At 38.2% G+C, this 20,349-nt stretch overlaps 1 protein-coding gene and 1 long non-coding RNA gene across 2 annotated transcripts; one reads left to right on the plus strand and one right to left on the minus strand.

The window, feature by feature from the left end:
- Positions 1–618: 618 nt before the first annotated feature.
- On the plus strand, positions 619–17,645 carry LOC141389659 (fat-body protein 1-like). Its single transcript, XM_073961497.1, has 4 exons — positions 619–784; positions 865–1,016; positions 13,613–14,515; positions 15,388–17,645. The coding sequence occupies exons 1-4, from the start codon at positions 679–681 to the stop codon at positions 17,449–17,451; spliced, it is 3,225 nt and encodes a 1,074-aa protein (XP_073817598.1). The 5' UTR covers positions 619–678; the 3' UTR covers positions 17,452–17,645.
- On the minus strand, positions 1,035–13,159 carry LOC141389660 (uncharacterized). The gene is made up of 5 exons (XR_012409135.1): positions 10,413–13,159; positions 9,895–10,352; positions 4,848–5,048; positions 1,410–4,760; positions 1,035–1,349 (listed from the first exon to the last, which is right to left on the minus strand). It is a non-coding gene; the product is annotated as an uncharacterized lncRNA (long non-coding RNA).
- Positions 17,646–20,349: the final 2,704 nt, after the last annotated feature.

Consider the following 20,349-nt stretch of genomic DNA (forward strand, 5'->3'; position numbering starts at 1 on the left):
TAAGAGAGAAGAAAGGTTTGAGACAAAATCTGTTGATAAATTTAAAATCCTCATCGGTTTGACAATGGGCCGAAGAAGTAAAGTAGAAAATATCTATTTTTGAATTGTCAAGCATAAAGTCCATAAAAAATTGTCAATAAAACTAATTAGGACGGGCCAACAACGCGGACCGGGGTTTGCTAGTTAATAATAAATTTAGATATAACCTCCTCCAGAAAAATGCAGACTAGAGCGCTCAACGTGCCTACTTGGCACTTCAGCCTTTGTCCCTACGGACATTTGGCGATTTCATCGCCCATCTTCTCAACCTAACCTAAAGGGGATACGATTTTACTATTTGCACGTCTGTAATTGTTAAAATTATCAATTCATTGTCCATTGGAGCGCATTTAACAACCGGGAATGGGGGAAATGCAATCGAAATTCTTGCTGCTTATCACTGTCGTAAATACTGTAGTAATGCAGATCAATCGAAAACAGTAATAAAAAATCTCCCACGATTGTCAAAAACAAAATATGGTTGTTAACCTGATAATGATAACAATTTTCGAAGATGATACTCTATGGACTAGTCAGTAGTCGCAGAGTATAAATAGGGAATTTCGACAGCTGAGAAATGTAGTCACTTCAAGTGTTTACAACGTTTGAGTGGTGGGCTCCTTATAGTAAAGCGAGAAGATGAGAAATATTTTAGTAATTTTGTGTATAGTCGGCTTTGCCGCCGCTGGTGTGATTATCGATCGTCCAAGGCTAAATTTAAATGTAGTTCAAGGATCACAAAATGGTAATAGAATACTTTTTGTTTTCTTTTTTAAATAAAAGTTCTAATTATCCTTTTTCCTTTCTTTGCAATATTTCATATAGGCATTGGCCGCCTTTATACCATGTCCAGAGATGAATTACTTCGTCAGAAATTCATTCTAGACATACTCCGACAGGTTGAGTTGCCATTGGAAGATCGCCTCCTCTTGGAGATTAATATCGATGGTGTTACCGATGAAAATATGTATATAGGGGTAAGTGGGATTGACGAAATGGCACAGTGGTCTTCCATAAAAAACCCATTTATAAATGGAAAATCCCTTAGGGGCCAAATACATACGGTTCGTTGAGTGTCGCGTTACAACAACCACATGAAAACTTCGAGAACAAACTTGCCATCACTTAAGCCCTTGTTGCGAGGCCCTCTAAAAGCCAAGTCCGGTCCTGGACAGCAAAAAAAAAAAATTTTGCGTGGAGGGTTTCTTAGGGGAGACCATTTTGCCTTCGTGGCGGTCTCAAAACCACGGCCAAATTAAATTATTCCTAGCTTCCGATTTTGCCAGTAAAGATGAGGAAGCTAGAAAGAGCTAAAAGTTAGTAAAATATTAGTGTTTTTGTTTTTTTTGTAGGCACTTGCTGTGGGTAACCTTATTTTTGTTTCTTGTGGTTAGCCATGCCTTGTTAGTAGGGTTAGGTGTTGTTGGTGGGGCAAATTTTTGTTGCCTGTTGTGTATGTTATCTGGGGGTGGAAATTTTATTGTGTTCCACCCATTCAATTCGTTGTGGCACAGAATTTGTCTTTTTTGGGGTTATGCCAATCGTTGGGGTGCCGCTGGTTGTTGTATAGCTATACACCCTTGATGCCTGGGTATGGTGGCCAGGATTGAATTTTTCAGCAAACAAAATCCACATGTGAAGGAGTACATAAGCTGTCCAAACTCCATCAGGAACACGTTCACTGAGATTTTGGGTACTTTCCTGCACTCCATCACATGTGGAATACCTGAAAAGAAAAAGAAAATCTGGTTAGTAAATGTAAATCAATTATTTTTTTTGTAAAATCAATTTTTTTTCTCGACAATGAACGATATACCACCAAATGAAAAAACAAACAATGAAAAATGTCAGATGTGTTAGACGTCAATTGGCTATGAATGTCATGCACGTAGGTGCGATAGCATGGATAGGGGTTGCCAGCCATATATACGGCCAAGTAGGGATACTGTATTACCGGTACAGTGTGTTCTCTTAAATGGCAGTTTAGAGAAATTAGATTCTCATTTTTTTGAGTGAAACCTAATTTGAAAATGGCAGTAGAAAGGGACACTTTATGCAAATTTAGAGCAGGATAAAGGGTGTTGTATTGGTGTCCGTCTGCAAAATGTCCATCAGTGGAAAGTTACATCTGCGCACTGAAAAGTCTATAAAAGAGAGTAGCCCTTAAAGAGAGGTTAGTAGTTTTAATGTGGCGTTGAACATAAAACCTTTTAATTGCAGTCAATAGTGAAGTTATATGAGTTAAAAGATAATTGAAAAAGTATATAACATCTATAAGAAACAATAAAGTGAACATATCAAGATTAAAAGGTAGAGAACAATGTGTGTATTAAAGTTGAAAAAAGTGTTAATTATATACTTAAAATTAGGAAAAGGTGGTGTTTTGTTTATGGAAGAGAGCTTTGGTCAGCAGTCTGTATCCGTAACTTAATAGGAATTCTGGCGAAAGTTAAAAGGTAATAGGAAATCAATATAAATTTGTAAAAAAAAGCCAAATATTTATTTGGAATACATTTTTGATAGGCAAGCCAAATTGTATGGACATGTTTACCGGCTCGAAAATTTGTACAAGTGGTATCTAGTGGACATTGGTAAAACTAAAACCATCCTGGACAACACCCCACTTGGTATAAGGTAGGAAGTTATATTTCCCTATATTAAAAACATCGGCTGAGCGCCACCTATGAGCCAAGATTATTTCCAAGTTCAACGCCACAGAATTGTTATACCTGTTATACATTATCCAAGACACGAAATAGTGTCCACAGCTAGCTGTTCTAATTTTACTGTGAGTGAAATTCCAATACGCGCACCTGGCAAGATCATTGAAATTAGAAAGCAGATTTGTTTGATTTATGAAAATTTGAGGTCAAAGAGCAAGAAAACTGGCCTTGAGACACATTGATGTGAATAATCATTGGAGATCAAACCAAAAGAAATAAATTGACAACCTATAAGGACAATTGAGTCAAAACCAAAAAAAACAAGCAGATTACATGCAAATAGAAAATTTCCCTTGACATATCCATTTTTTTTATGTTTTTATTTTCTTCATATTAGTTATTATTGTTAGTGTATTATTTAATATATTTCTTCTGTTTATTTAAGATTGACGTCGTAATATTTATATTTAGTTTTAATTATATTTTTTTTTTTGATATTTTTAAACCTTTGTTTCAGCATTCCCAAAGTTTAGTTTTTTTTTTTTGAAAATTTGTTCCCCATCGATTCCTTCATAAAAGAGCTCTTTGTTGAGGACATTAGGGTGGGTTTGAATGTTTGAAATTATTGATATTTAAGACCACGGTCATAGTGGATTCCGATTATTATCACTTTGCGAGTGTTGATTTATTTTTTTTTATGTTAATGTTCAGTATAATAGAACGATAAAATAGGCCCATCAGGGTACATGTTTATTGGTCAACAGACCTTTCGCTTTTTGTGTTGAATTGGTAAATAACCGCCAAAATTTTAAAAATTCCTAATTAGGATTATATTTAAAACAACGAAAAATTTGCTTTTTTTTATCATTTCTATTTTTATTATCTATTTATCTTTGTTAAATTGAAGAAAAGAAAATTTATTAGTAATAGTATTCATATGTTTAATGTTGGTATGTTTGTTTAATTATATGTTAGGATTAAAATTACAATAAATATGGTTTGATTTTTTATAAAGATTTTAAAAGATGATGTGTTAGATATTTCGATAGAGGACTAAAGGACGAGGTAAGTGATGTGATGTGGGCGGCGTGTGGGGTCACTAAGTGGAACAGAAGGAGGTAGTGATCATGGTTGGGTGGGCAGTGTATGGGTCACAGTTGGGGGTAATATAGGGGGTGATGCATCTTGGTGTTAATTCAGTGTCAGTGTGTGTAGTTTTCCTTTGTTTAATTGGTACATGTCAGGAGTAGGGGCAATGGGTTGGGACCACACCCAGAGAGGCGACCAAACTAGCCGGTGCCCATAAGGACAAGGACCCCCTACCAAAGCGCATGTAACAATATGGCGCCCAAGAATAATGTTAACCAGATATAAAATCGGTTGTTATGTCGGAGTGTATGTCACCAAAACACTCGGCAATAGCCCATTAAAGAAAATGAAATAGCCCAAAGTCTCCTACTCGAGTTTCAGTGTCCAAAGTGTTCTCGCTTCATAGCCAGTCTGGACATGAGCCAGACTGTTGTATGGAGTGAAACATATTGGAATACTGGGGCGAAAGTGGGGAATGACTATATTCAAAACAGGAAAGGATTTGGCCTACCGTGGGAGAAAGTACACCGGGGTAGTTTGCAAATCATTTTCTGGGAAAAAAATTTGAATGTTAGTGTTAGTGTATTTGTTTTGTGAGCCTGTTCAAACGTTAGATAGCCGTCCTAGAAATATGTTAGGATATGTTGTATCTGTCCATGTTGAATAGTTAAGGATGTACTCGTAACAACGATGCATCGTGTCACATCGCAAATTATGAGTTTTGTTAGTGATTATGTTTAATGTTGTCTTATGCATCACCGTCCAGATAGACCCCTTGAAAGGCCAAGAAAAACCGCACATATCACACCTCGTCCAGAAGTCCTCGCTAATAATGAAAAAGTGAACTTTAGTGAATAATAATTACATATATTAAAATAGTAGATAGTTTTTTGAATTACTAGTAGGGAAGTTCAAATTGTAACCGTTGTGTTGGGGATGCATCTATCAACGCGTTCCAAAACGAAAGATCTGAATAGAAAAAGGGATAGACCAGAAACATTTGATTTAAATAGATCCTTACTAATTGAAAATAAGAAAAAGAAAGACGATATTAACCTGGAGATGGCAGAAGGTAACGCAAATAACCCGGGTCAATTTAGGGATTTGTCAGCGACCATCAACGTTGGCTCTCCAGTTACTAACTCGTTAGGGCCAGTTTTTTTGCATGGGGCACCAGAAGGTGGTCCTCAGGAAAATGAAGCCACTGCACAGGGAACGTTTGTAGGTCAGCGAATCTTGGAGAATCAAATGCAAAATCTGAAATCAGAAATGGATGAGATAAAGAAAACATTAATCAATTTGACCAAGGCGATAAATGAAGGGAATGGAAATGGGGTAAGTCGTAATCAGGGACCTGAAAGGCCAGAAAGGTTTACTAATAGTGCAGAAAATGTAGCTTCTACTAGCAGACTGGTGACTCATCAACTAAATCTAATTTCAAACCAATTGACAGGACAGGTTCCAAACCTAAATAGCGACCCCACATCCTTAGATCCTATCAACGGGACAATGGGAGTAACTTCTAACAGGGAAGATGCAAACCCACAGCCCAATTCCACTTCTAACCACTTGGCAAGGCATGGTCCGGTACAAAACAATAATCCGACCCGATTTGACCCGAATTTTGGTATAAGAATCAACAAGCTAGGGCTCCATTTCGACGGTAGCTCGTCAGGACTCTCAGTCGAAGAGTTCGTGTATCGTGTAGAGTACTTCCAACGCCAATACAATATCCCGTGGACTGAAATGATACGCGACTTTCACATTATGCTTACTGGAAGAGCTGCGTCGTGGTATTGGCTATTTGAGAAAACTAATAAATTCCATGATTGGGATGAACTCAAACATAGTTTATTGAGTCAATACCAATCCTCAAAAACCAATGTGGAGCTTATAACGGAATTGGCCCAAAGGAGACAACAGCCCAGTGAGTCAATTGATACGTATTTTCATGTCATGGGTCAGATGAGGGCGAAGTTGGTTCAACCACTGTCAGAGTTTGACGTGATAAAAATAATGAAGAGAAATATTAGGGAAAACGTAAGTCGAATTGTTTATCCCATACAGGTCTCTTCAGTGGAACAACTTCGTGTGGAATGCAACGAAGCTGAAAAAAATTTTCTTCGACGAGAAAATAGAGCTTACATTCCACCACCATCTCGACCGATGAGACAGGCGAATGAAATAGAGATTGACGGGAGTTATTACCAAGAAGAGACTTATCAGAATAAAGAGGGGTTTGAAGAGATTGCTGCCCTACAAGCAGGGAGACAACGAAACCTAAATATAAGTTGTTGGAATTGCCAAAAATCTGGCCATACTTTCCGCGAATGCGAAGCAACAACCAGGGCATTATTTTGCTATAAATGCGGTAAGCCTGGAATTAAAACCCCGCAATGCGACATATGCCAACAGGGAAACCGGAACAGGGGCGTGGACATGACGGGGGGGCCACGTCCAACTGCAAACCCCTAAAGGTTATTCAGAATGTTCAATATCGTCCAGTTACAAACCAGAGATCTATATTAGACCATATTTCTAAAGCTAATAACGGGTCATATGAACCCAATATGAGACATTATGTCCCACTTGAAATGCGAAAAGAAAATTATGATAAAGTCAGAGCAAGGATAATGGGAGATAGTCAAGTCCCAAAAGAAAATGATTCCAAAATCAAGAAAATGCGCCAAAAATTCAAGAACAAGCATAATGAGATGAGATTGGTCATAGAGTCAGTAAAGCAATTTGGTACTAATTCTGACCCACGTTTATTTGCCGAGGTAGAGGTTCAAGGTGTAAAAATCAGGGGCCTATTAGATACAGGGGCCTCAATTAGTATCATTGGAAAAGGTTGTAGGGAATTTATAGAATCCATAGATGTCGCTATTAAACCTCTATTCACCAACGTCAAAACTGCCTCTGGCCAGCAACATAGAATAATTGGAAAAGTTAAATTAGATATAAAATATAATGATAAAATCAGAACCTTGGATTTCTTCCTTTGTCCTGACCTTGAACGAGAATTGTATTTGGGCATAGATTTTTGGAAATCATATAATTTGGTACCCAAAGATCTGGAGGTAAATGAAATTAATATAGAAAAAGTGCAAAAGGATATTTTAGAAGATGAAGCATATAAACTTAATCCCCACAATTTGTCACCCCAACAACAGCAACAACTAAATGAGGTCATTAGAAATTTTGATACTTTTGAAGACAAGGGTTTGGGTAAAACTACTCTAGAAAAACACACAATAAAGTTAGTAGAAGGAGCAGAACCGGTAAAGGATCGACATTATCCGTTGTCCCCGGCTGTCCAAGCTATAGTTTACGGGGAAATAGATAATATGCTCCGGCTCAATGTAATAGAAGAAAGCGAGAGCCCTTGGAGTAATCGTACAACTGTAGTTAGAAAGCCGGGGAAGAACAGGTTCTGTCTCGATGCCCGCAAATTAAATAAATTAACCGTGAAAGACGCATACCCACTTCAAAATATTGATGGGATTTTGAGCCGGATAGATGAAACGTATTTCATTAGTAGTGTCGATTTGAAATATGCCTTTTGGCAAATCGAACTTGACGAGGAAAGCAAGGCCTGCACTGCGTTTACAGTACCCGGGAGGCCATTATACCAATTCAGGGTAATGCCTTTCGGGCTCTGTAACGCAGCGCAGCGCTTATGCCGACTGATGGACAAGGTCATTCCTCAGCGCTTAAAAGAACACGTATTCATCTATCTGGACGACCTCTTGGTTATCTCGAGTGAGTTTGAAGAACATCTTCGACTCCTAAACGAAGTGGCAATATGCTTAAAGAAGGCTAATTTAACAATAGGGATGAAGAAATCCCAATTTTGTTTTCAGGAACTAAAGTATTTAGGTTTTATCATTGGCCAGGGTAAACTTAAAACGGACCCAGATAAGATCAAAGCAATTAGGAACATAAAGGTACCCAGAAATCCACGCGAAGTTCGGAGCTTCCTAGGAACCGAGGGCTGGTACCGCAGGTTCATAAAGGATTTTGCAACGATATCAGCTCCACTAACAGATAGTCTTAAAAAGTCGAAAAGGTTCGAGATCAGTGAAGAAGGCATAAAAGCATTCGAAAATCTTAAAAAGGCCCTAACGTCAGCTCCTGTGCTACGGCACCCAGACTTTACCAAGCACTTTTACATACAATGCGACGCATCTGAGTATGGCATAGGGGCCGTTCTCTACCAGTTAAACGACCATCAGGAAGAACACCCTATAGCCTTCTACTCACAAAAACTTAACTCGTGTCAAAGAAACTATAGCGTGACCGAGAAAGAGTGCTTGGCAGCGGTGATGGCGATTAGAAAATTCCGGCCTTATGTGGAGATGATGCCCTTCACAGTGATAACCGACCACGCCTCCTTAAAGTGGCTAATGTCCCTAAAGGACTTAAGTGGTAGATTAGCCCGTTGGTCTCTCCAATTACAGGCCTACGATTTCGAGATCCAACATAGGAAGGGGTCGGACAATGTCGTTGCCGATATGTTGTCTCGAGCTCCCGTAGATAATCAGGTAAATGAACTGAATATGGAAGAATTCCTCAATTTTGAAACAACGGAGTTTGAGAGCGATGAATACCTGGATCTTATAAAAACTATTAATGAGAATAGCCAAAGACTGCTCGATCTCAAGGTAGACAACGGAATGGTCTATAAGAAGACTCTTCCGGATCCCATAATAGGCGATGAATTTCGCTGGAAACTTTGGTTACCAACAGCGATTACTCATGAAGTTATTGACAAGGCCCACACATCCCTTACGGCGTGTCATGGGGGAATATCTAAAACCCTGGAACGGATCAAAAGGTTTTTTTATTGGCCCAGGATGGCAAGCCAGGTCAGGCAGTATATCAAAAATTGCCAAAAATGCCAGGAAGCAAAAGCGAGTAACCAACATTTAATGCCGGAGATCGGTAGGGAAGTGGTTACAGACAGACCCTTCCAAAAGTTATATGTAGATTTTCTGGGAAAGTATCCCAGATCGAAAAAAGGGAACACATATATCTTTATTGCTGTCGATCACTTCTCTAAATTCACCTTTTTAAAGGCCATGAAGGAAGCCACAGCGGCAAATGTTGTACAGTTTCTAATAGAAGAAATATTTCACAAATTTGGGGTCCCCGAAGTTATTCATAGTGACAACGGGGCCCAATTCGTGTCAAAAACTTTCCAGCATATGATCGAGTCGTACAAAATTACCCATTTAAAGACTGCCTACTACTCCCCCCAGGCCAACGCCTCTGAGAGGGTGAACCAGTCTGTAATCACCGCAATAAGGACATACCTAGAAGAGGATCACAGGGACTGGGACCTCTATTTGAACGAAATCGAATGTGCATTACGTAATTCGGTACATTCTGCAACAGGAATGACGCCATTCTTTGCACTATTCGGATTTCACATGTTTTCCAGTGGCCACGACTATAACCTGGCGCGGAAGCTAATTTCGATGACAGACCATGAGTTAAAAGATCTACAAAGGCATGAAAAACTGGAGATGATTAGGGACAAGGTAAAAGAAAACCTCCATAAGGCTTATGACAGGAGCTCGGAAAGATATAACAGGAGGGCCCGAATAGTGAAATTTAGACCAGGTCAGGAAGTATATCGGCGAAATATGGTCCAATCCGACTTTGCCAAGAATATTAATGCAAAGTTTTGCAAAAAATTTCTTAAATGTCGGATTGTGAGGCCCGTGGGGACCAATATGTACGAACTGGAGGATCTTAAAGGACATCCCATTGGGGTTTATCATGTAAAGGATATTAAATCCTAATGTGCAATATGGAACCGAACCTGTGATACTATTAGAACTAAGCATTTATGTTTGTGTTGTCCTAATAGTATTTAAGTTCGATTTAATAGTGCAATATTATGATTTGATAGCTGTGATAGACCAAGTACCTAAGATTTTTAATGTTCGTGAATGTCCTGATTATACACTTCTCCTAATAATTATACATCTGATTTTACACCTCATCTAATTATACCCTACTCCTGATTATACACCCCTTTGTAATTATACACCTATTTTTTTTAACTATTTTATACACATCTTTATATAAAACTTACCGAACCAATGGCTCGAAGTAATCCCTCCCTCATTCTTAGGAATGTCCAAAATGTCGGTGATAACGTATATTCAGAAGGCCCATACCTAAAAGGAAAAGAACCAGTCACCAAGTATCGGTACTTAAGACAAAAGATATCTAAATACTTCCCTAATTACTATGCCCGGCTTATCTCAGGGCGTGAGAATTCCCCACGTTGGGTTTGTTTCACCATATGCTGCATAGATTCTGTAGGCCCATCGCACACCATCACTGACGGCATCCTTTGCCAGTGAGGGAGTTTTGTTGCGAGGCCCTCTAAAAGCCAAGTCCGGTCCTGGACAGCAAAAAAAAAAAATTTTGCGTGGAGGGTTTCTTAGGGGAGACCATTTTGCCTTCGTGGCGGTCTCAAAACCACGGCCAAATTAAATTATTCCTAGCTTCCGATTTTGCCAGTAAAGATGAGGAAGCTAGAAAGAGCTAAAAGTTAGTAAAATATTAGTGTTTTTGTTTTTTTTGTAGGCACTTGCTGTGGGTAACCTTATTTTTGTTTCTTGTGGTTAGCCATGCCTTGTTAGTAGGGTTAGGTGTTGTTGGTGGGGCAAATTTTTGTTGCCTGTTGTGTATGTTATCTGGGGGTGGAAATTTTATTGTGTTCCACCCATTCAATTCGTTGTGGCACAGAATTTGTCTTTTTTGGGGTTATGCCAATCGTTGGGGTGCCGCTGGTTGTTGTATAGCTATACACCCTTGATGCCTGGGTATGGTGGCCAGGATTGAATTTTTCAGCAAACAAAATCCACATGTGAAGGAGTACATAAGCTGTCCAAACTCCATCAGGAACACGTTCACTGAGATTTTGGGTACTTTCCTGCACTCCATCACATGTGGAATACCTGAAAAGAAAAAGAAAATCTGGTTAGTAAATGTAAATCAATTATTTTTTTTGTAAAATCAATTTTTTTTCTCGACAATGAACGATATACCACCAAATGAAAAAACAAACAATGAAAAATGTCAGATGTGTTAGACGTCAATTGGCTATGAATGTCATGCACGTAGGTGCGATAGCATGGATAGGGGTTGCCAGCCATATATACGGCCAAGTAGGGATACTGTATTACCGGTACAGTGTGTTCTCTTAAATGGCAGTTTAGAGAAATTAGATTCTCATTTTTTTGAGTGAAACCTAATTTGAAAATGGCAGTAGAAAGGGACACTTTATGCAAATTTAGAGCAGGATAAAGGGTGTTGTATTGGTGTCCGTCTGCAAAATGTCCATCAGTGGAAAGTTACATCTGCGCACTGAAAAGTCTATAAAAGAGAGTAGCCCTTAAAGAGAGGTTAGTAGTTTTAATGTGGCGTTGAACATAAAACCTTTTAATTGCAGTCAATAGTGAAGTTATATGAGTTAAAAGATAATTGAAAAAGTATATAACATCTATAAGAAACAATAAAGTGAACATATCAAGATTAAAAGGTAGAGAACAATGTGTGTATTAAAGTTGAAAAAAGTGTTAATTATATACTTAAAATTAGGAAAAGGTGGTGTTTTGTTTATGGAAGAGAGCTTTGGTCAGCAGTCTGTATCCGTAACTTAATAGGAATTCTGGCGAAAGTTAAAAGGTAATAGGAAATCAATATAAATTTGTAAAAAAAAGCCAAATATTTATTTGGAATACATTTTTGATAGGCAAGCCAAATTGTATGGACATGTTTACCGGCTCGAAAATTTGTACAAGTGGTATCTAGTGGACATTGGTAAAACTAAAACCATCCTGGACAACACCCCACTTGGTATAAGGTAGGAAGTTATATTTCCCTATATTAAAAACATCGGCTGAGCGCCACCTATGAGCCAAGATTATTTCCAAGTTCAACGCCACAGAATTGTTATACCTGTTATACATTATCCAAGACACGAAATAGTGTCCACAGCTAGCTGTTCTAATTTTACTGTGAGTGAAATTCCAATACGCGCACCTGGCAAGATCATTGAAATTAGAAAGCAGATTTGTTTGATTTATGAAAATTTGAGGTCAAAGAGCAAGAAAACTGGCCTTGAGACACATTGATGTGAATAATCATTGGAGATCAAACCAAAAGAAATAAATTGACAACCTATAAGGACAATTGAGTCAAAACCAAAAAAAACAAGCAGATTACATGCAAATAGAAAATTTCCCTTGACATATCCATTTTTTTTATGTTTTTATTTTCTTCATATTAGTTATTATTGTTAGTGTATTATTTAATATATTTCTTCTGTTTATTTAAGATTGACGTCGTAATATTTATATTTAGTTTTAATTATATTTTTTTTTTTGATATTTTTAAACCTTTGTTTCAGCATTCCCAAAGTTTAGTTTTTTTTTTTTGAAAATTTGTTCCCCATCGATTCCTTCATAAAAGAGCTCTTTGTTGAGGACATTAGGGTGGGTTTGAATGTTTGAAATTATTGATATTTAAGACCACGGTCATAGTGGATTCCGATTATTATCACTTTGCGAGTGTTGATTTATTTTTTTTTATGTTAATGTTCAGTATAATAGAACGATAAAATAGGCCCATCAGGGTACATGTTTATTGGTCAACAGACCTTTCGCTTTTTGTGTTGAATTGGTAAATAACCGCCAAAATTTTAAAAATTCCTAATTAGGATTATATTTAAAACAACGAAAAATTTGCTTTTTTTTATCATTTCTATTTTTATTATCTATTTATCTTTGTTAAATTGAAGAAAAGAAAATTTATTAGTAATAGTATTCATATGTTTAATGTTGGTATGTTTGTTTAATTATATGTTAGGATTAAAATTACAATAAATATGGTTTGATTTTTTATAAAGATTTTAAAAGATGATGTGTTAGATATTTCGATAGAGGACTAAAGGACGAGGTAAGTGATGTGATGTGGGCGGCGTGTGGGGTCACTAAGTGGAACAGAAGGAGGTAGTGATCATGGTTGGGTGGGCAGTGTATGGGTCACAGTTGGGGGTAATATAGGGGGTGATGCATCTTGGTGTTAATTCAGTGTCAGTGTGTGTAGTTTTCCTTTGTTTAATTGGTACATGTCAGGAGTAGGGGCAATGGGTTGGGACCACACCCAGAGAGGCGACCAAACTAGCCGGTGCCCATAAGGACAAGGACCCCCTACCAAAGCGCATGTAACACCCTCGGCACATACGGTCCGTTTAGTGACACGTTGGGACACACGTTGTCCCAAAAAAGTTAAATTATGTTTAACTTTAATGCGTCAGCCACATTGTTGTTTTTCAAAAAACTTGGCATCACTTACACTTTTTTCATGTGGTTGTTGTACCGCGACGCACAACGCATCGTATGTGCCGAGCTGTAAACATATCCTTAATGGCCGCGACTCAACGGACCGTATGTACCGCGGCCTTCAGATGAATTTTACTATGTATTGAAGATCCTCATGCACCAACCAAAATCACTCTGTTGAGCGTCTGTATCACGGCACAATAATACAGGTACAGCGGCAAAAACAGCTGATCTTCCATGGTCCGCCATGGTCTGTATACAACAACCACATATAAACTTCAAGAAAAAACTTGGCATCACTTTGAGATCTTTTCATGTGGTTGTTGTTTTAGGGCGTGAAAGGCCTCGACACAATCGGTCCGTTGAGTGTCGTTCTAAATTATGTTTTGCTTTAAAGCGCCAGCAAAGCATTTGTCATGAAATATGTTAATCCTTACAATACTTCCTTCCTTACAGCCCCTTGACGATGATATGCTAATGGTCTTGGATTTGATACGTAACAATCGCATCCTAGACCGCAACGTACTGTGTTCCTATACGAATGAAGTGCATATACGCCAACTTCTAGGACTCTATCGTCTATTTGTTCGTTGTCGTGATTTCCAAAGGCTGCAAAAATTGGCGGTTTATGCTCGTCGCTATGTTAATCCCGTGCTCTTTGTAAATGCCCTAACGTTGGCCCTGCAAGATCGTGCCGATACTGAAATGTTAATTGTTCCAGCTCTTTATGAAATTTTACCCAGATATTACCTCGACGATTCTGTGGTACGCACTGTGGATAATTTGGAAAGAGATACTAACCAAATTGGAATGGTTGCTAAAAATGATGTGTCCGTGCGTCCTAGCCTATTCGATCTTACTCAATTGCGTCGCAATGCCAAACTGAATTTCAATCCATTTTTCGGTGGTAATGGAGTTGGTATCTTTGATAAGTCCCAACTGTGGATGCCATGGCGTGATCTGCATCAACAATTGGCTATGCAAAAGGCAGGCGCCATGGGTGGCAATCGTTTGATTATGTTCGATCAAAACAAAGAGAACATGTCACTGCGTATTATTCCCATGGGTAATAGCCAAGGTCACTTATCGGAAGATATTGGTGTGAGATCATTCCTTAATATTTTACTGGATGAACTGGTTGTGGAACAGTCGCGTGCATTTAAGAATTTGGATCGTGATGTGATTACGAATGAAGAACAAGACTTGGGGCGGCGATCAACATTCCTGAATCGTGAAAGAAATATAATGGATCGAGTGGAAGCAGTAAGACGCTATGAAGATGAGGATGTGATGTTTAGAAATCGCGATAGGGTGGAACCTCTAAGACGGGATGATATTATAATGAACCGAGGAGATATGGTAAGTTGGATATATATAAACAACTCTAATTTATCCTGTCAAAGTGGATAAAGTATCTGCTTTATCCAAACAATATGGATTATATATCTACACCATCCAAACAGGCTAGATAATGTATCTGTACCATCAATACAATGTGGATAATGTATCTACACCATCCAAATAACGTAGATAACTTATCCACACCATCCTTACAATGTGGATAATGTATCTATAACATCCAAACAATGAGGATAGTGTATCTATCCATAAAATGTGGATAATGTATCTACACAATCCTAAGGATGTAGATAACGTATCTACACCATCCTAACAGTGTGGATAGTTATATACACCATTCAAACAATGCAGATAATGTATGTACACCATTCAAACAGTGAGGAATTTGCACCTATACCATCCAAACAGACAAGATAATGTATCTGAGTCATCGAAACAATGTGGATAATGTATATATACCTTCCAAACAATGCGGATAATGTATCTACTTTATACAAACAATGTGGATAATATATTTACACCACCCAAACAATAAGGATAGTGTATATAAAACATCCAAACAATGTGGATAATGTATTTACAACATCTAAAAAATGCTAGTAATGTATCTACTTTATCCAAACCATTTGGATAATGTATCTACACCATCCAAACGTAATGGATATTGCATCTGCACCGTTCTAACAATGCAGATAATATATCTAAACCACCCAAACCATGTGGTAAATGTGTCTACAACATCCAAAGAGGCTGGAGAGTATATCTACTTTATCCAAACAGCTTCGATTTTGTATCTAGTATGTTTATAGGCAGATAACTTATTAAAATTACCTTACTCCCATACAATGACTCTAAAACATTTCTTTCCACAGAATTTGCCACTCAGACGCGATATGGATGTCCGTGAGACTCGTCGTGACAATGATATACGAATGAATCAAGATATACCAATTAGACGCCTAGACAGCGATGATGATGAACTGATGCGACTGAATCGGGAACATGTTGGCAGCACAAAACTTGGTCTGCTTTATGGTAAAAGGGGTATTTTGAATCGCGATACGAATACAAAGTACGATGTTAACCGAGTGCAAGATAGAAATCTTGAAATGGAAAGAGATTTTCAAGCGAATAGATTTATGGGAATGAAGAGAAATTTTGGTATGGATAGAAATATCGATGTGCAAAATCGTGAAAGGGACGAATATCTTCTATTGAAGAGAAATCTTGATATGGATAGAAACGTGGAAATGAATCGAAATCTCCGAGTGGATAGAGAAGACAATATGATGTATCGTAGAAACTACGACAATGACTTACCCACAACATCAGTGGATGATGACCGTTTGCTACATGTCAGCGGCAGAAGATTAAATTTACTCAACAGTAAAACTCGTAATGTCCCCCTGAATGAGATTATGCAAGGCGAACGGACTGATGAAGTACGACGTATGCCACGCAGTATTGATCGAACGACCGGTGATGATAGACGACAACGCATGGGTCAATTAATTTTGCATCACTTGCAACAGTTAGTGGCACGTCTAAATGTTGAACATATCTCACAACAACAAAATGTTGGCCGGGTCAGTCTGTTGAAAAATACCAACAATGTGGATGTAAGGGAAAATCTTGGCCATTCAGTGGTGGACAATGTAAGGGACCAAATGTTGACGAGGCAACGTACTATCCAAGGTAGTAACAACATTGTGGATGTTATGCGAGGAATCGGTCAAATAAATCGAATGGACAACTTGAATTACGATGTGAACAGAATCCAAGGAGGTCGTTTGGACAACTTCGATTTAACTTTGTTGGAAGATTTCCATTTGGATGAACGCACAAGAGCCGTGGTTATTGAAAAAATGCAAGAAATTTCCAAACGTCTTGAGACAACCCTTGAACAGACCATAACACATCTTAGTGAACGTCAGCTGCACTACAGCAAACTGGGACTAGATGATGAAATCATTATTCGAGAAATCGATCGTTTGATTTTAAATGAAATCTTACAGGAAATTGTTAATCTCTCGGAATATGTAGAGGGTGGTCAAATATCTAAAATTCTTGAGACTCCCATTACCCAACTGCTGCTACGTTACACAATCAATACCATTGAGCGACAAATTCAACAGCTAAGAAGACCACGGAATTTAGATGAAATTGCCTTTGATGGAGTGACCATTAACAATGTGAAAGTGGATGATTTCCGTACCTATGTGGAAGAAGTTGATGTGGATCTAACAAATCTGCTCAATACAAGGGATGGTGGCTTGGAAAAATCGCAAAGAACTGTTATTGGTCGTATGCCTCGCCTCAACCACAAATCATTTGTCATTAATCTTGATCTCACCTCACAACGTAATCAGCGTGTTGTTGTACGCACTCTAATGGTACCCAAATTTGATGCCTTGGGCCGTGTGATGACTCCCGAAGAACAACGCCGAAATGCCCTACTTCTAGATATTGTTGATGTGGATTTGACAATTGGTCGTAATGCCGTTAAACGTAAATCCCGTGACATAACCTGGACGGGACGTGATGTCACTACCTACTCGGAATTATATGAACGTGTTATGCGCGCCATGCAAGGTAATGATGATTTAACCATGAATCCTTTGTTTGGCCAAACCACACTTTTGCCTCATCGTCTTCTAATACCACGTGGTCGTGTCGAGGGTCTTGCCATGCAGTTACTGGTCATCATCACACCTGTCGATGACAACATTCAAGCAACGAGAATAATTTCCGACGAACGTCGTCGTGATGTAAATACCCGTTTCGGTTTTGATTCTCTTCTTTTAGATGACCTTCCCTTGATTTATCCCATGGATCGTGACCTTATTGATTTCCAGAAATTGTTAAACCTACCCAATGTTAGTGTAAAGGACATACTCATTTATCACGAGGATAAAGTGAAACGTCTTCCACAATAAAATGCTGCTCGGAACTACGGTGAATGTTTTAACTTCGACTTAAATGCTGGCAATTATCGGACCGGATCATTGTAACGAACTGTTTCCTGAACTGAATTCCTATATATATGTATAATTTTATTAGTATATACTGTTATTGTATTTTTGTATAAATAAATAAATAAATTTTAAATGCAATTTTTTAGAAAGAAAAATGTGTGGCGTTAAATTTTTGTGAATATGACTTGGTTAGCGTAATTTTTACGAATTTAAGACTACGTTTATATTAGAGTTTTTTGTCATGATAAACAACTCTACCACCATTTATTTGACGTAAAATGTATGAAAACAAAACAAACATACGTCAAGTTCCATCGGGCAACTCCTTCAGAAATCTCCGTCACAAAAGTTCAAAAATTGTACTTAAGTGCAGTTTAAGAACAGTTCCAAGATCATTTTGAAGCTTTATTTGTTGTTGTAATTATTGTAGCAGTTTCTATATGCTTGCATATATTTGAACTCCAAGTTCAGGAAGGACTACATATGGTCCATTTTGAGAGTGGAGTTAGTAGAGTTGAAAAGGTGCGGACCTGTGCCACATGCTGGGCAGATGTTTTGTACGGTGTCATCGATCATTGCCCTATAGGAATTCAGACGGCTGCACCATCCAAAACTACTCTGGTTTGTCGTGACAGCTGACGCCCTTCAACTGCGATAGAAGACGGATGTTCTCCGAGGACCACATTAACACGATAGTTGTTTATGCATACGTGTGAAAGCTATTTAAAACTGCTTGATAGGCTTGATGATCTAGGGGGTTCTGTTTTGTAACGTTGGAGCTCTCTTTCCAGATCAGGAAGATGCCTTCTCATTGTAGCACCCGCGGAAGTACTGGAAGAATGTTTGTCTCCTTCACAGTTCACAGGGCGGCATTCTGACAGAATTGAATATTTTTTTAATCCCATTGGAATTATATTCGCGGACCCTATTGGTGCCGCATAGCTTACCGTAGACCGACCTATCGCCTTGTATGTGGTTAACAAGGTTTCTTTAACTACACGCCCAACCTCGCCGCATAGGGACTTGTGGACCTTGATCTATATCTCGGCTTGTCACAAAGAGCTGTGAACATGCAGTCGAATGTGGCTTGTGGTCGGAATTCTCTACCATCAACCATGACATTCAACTTAGTTCTCACCTCTGCCTTCCATGTATTGGACACAGAGCCCGTACATTTATGCCATCTGGAAGAGGCCGGAATAGATGAGAGGAAGGTGTTAAACAGTTCCAGAGATATCACCCAACCTTGAGGAACTGCCTGTTCCACACTAAGAACACAAAGTGGTCTTCTATAAGAAGACCTGATGGTCTTCTATAAGAAGACCTTGGGGCTTCTATAAGAAGAACTTGTGGTCTTAAATATGAAGACGTGGTGGTCTTCTATAAGAGGACCTGGTTGTCTTCTATAAAAAGAACTTGTGGTCTTCTATAAAAATACTTGGTCGTCTTCTATAAAAAGACATGGTGGTCTCTATAAAAAGACCTGGTGGTCTTATATAGGAAGACGTGGTGGTCTCCTATAAGAATACCTCTTGCCCTTCTATAAGAAGAACTTGTGGCCTTCTATAAAAATACATGGTGGTCTTCTATAAGACGACGAAGTGGTCTTCTACAAGAATGCCTGGCGATATTATATAAGAAGACTTTGTAGTCTTCTATAAGAAGACTTTGTGGTCTTCTATAAGAAGACCTTGCGGTCACCGATAAGAAGACCTCGCGGTCTTCTCTAAGAAGACGGGTAGATCTTCTATAATAACATTTTGTTGTCTTGTATAAGAATCCTTTGTGGTCATCTATAAGAAGACATAGATATATATATATATATATATATATATATATATATATATATATATATATATCGTCACCATAAATGCCCGAAGACGTAACCGACATGAAGATCGAAATTCGTTTTTTGACGTAATCTGATACATAAAGCTAAAATACATGCTCTAGCAAAATTTCAAACTTCTACGTTCAAAAACAACGATCCTATTCAAGAAATGGCATTTCGGAAAATGGGATAATATTGCAGATTTTGTTGTAATGGAGGATCGCAAAACTAAGCAATTCCGCGGTTTTGGTTTCACTACTTATTCCCCTTCGTATATGATCGATAATATCCCATATACTCGCCTTCATAAGATTAATATTTCGTAAAACAGTTTTTAATTTCATAACGTTTTTTGCTTCTCCTGTAAAGTTTTGGTTTTGTGGGTTACGTCTTCGGGCATTTATGGTGACGATATATATATATATATATATATATATATATATATGTATCATCTATTAAAGTTAGCAATATTTTTAATATAATATTTAGCAGTTGTTTATTTTTTATTACTTTGTATTTCAGAAGATGTCAAACAGCGACAGACAAGTGAATAGCTTATTTTTTATAGTCAATTTATAATGTTTACTGAAGCCATCAATCAAACATTGGTTTGATGATTACCTTATCAAAGTCTGTTGCCAGTACAAATTACATTTCGATGCTAAAAATACAATTTATGATGTTAAAAAGTGCAACCAGTGAATAACCTTTGCGGTAAAGATAGCTCATTCGCTATCCCACATCACCTCAGACCTCGCATCAGACCCGTCATCACCTCAGGCATTAACATTGGAGATGCAAATGCTTAGTATCCGACTACTTGTCTAACATGTCTTCGAAAATGTCTTCTGAGGTGTCTTCTGGGGATCTTGGGACAGATGTTGGAACGTATAAGGACAATGGAGTTGAGTCCGCAACATTCCTTAGCAACATGTAACGGAACACTTATTCGTGTGGTCTTATCGTGAAGACACACAAGACGTCATTCCATTGAGCGTCAATAGATTTCATGAAAACCGTTCAAAGCA

The sequence above is a fragment of the Musca autumnalis genome, unplaced genomic scaffold (assembly GCF_047663935.1).
Source record: "Musca autumnalis isolate F117 unplaced genomic scaffold, ASM4766393v1 scaffold_1, whole genome shotgun sequence".
NCBI lineage: Eukaryota > Metazoa > Arthropoda > Insecta > Diptera > Muscidae > Musca > Musca autumnalis.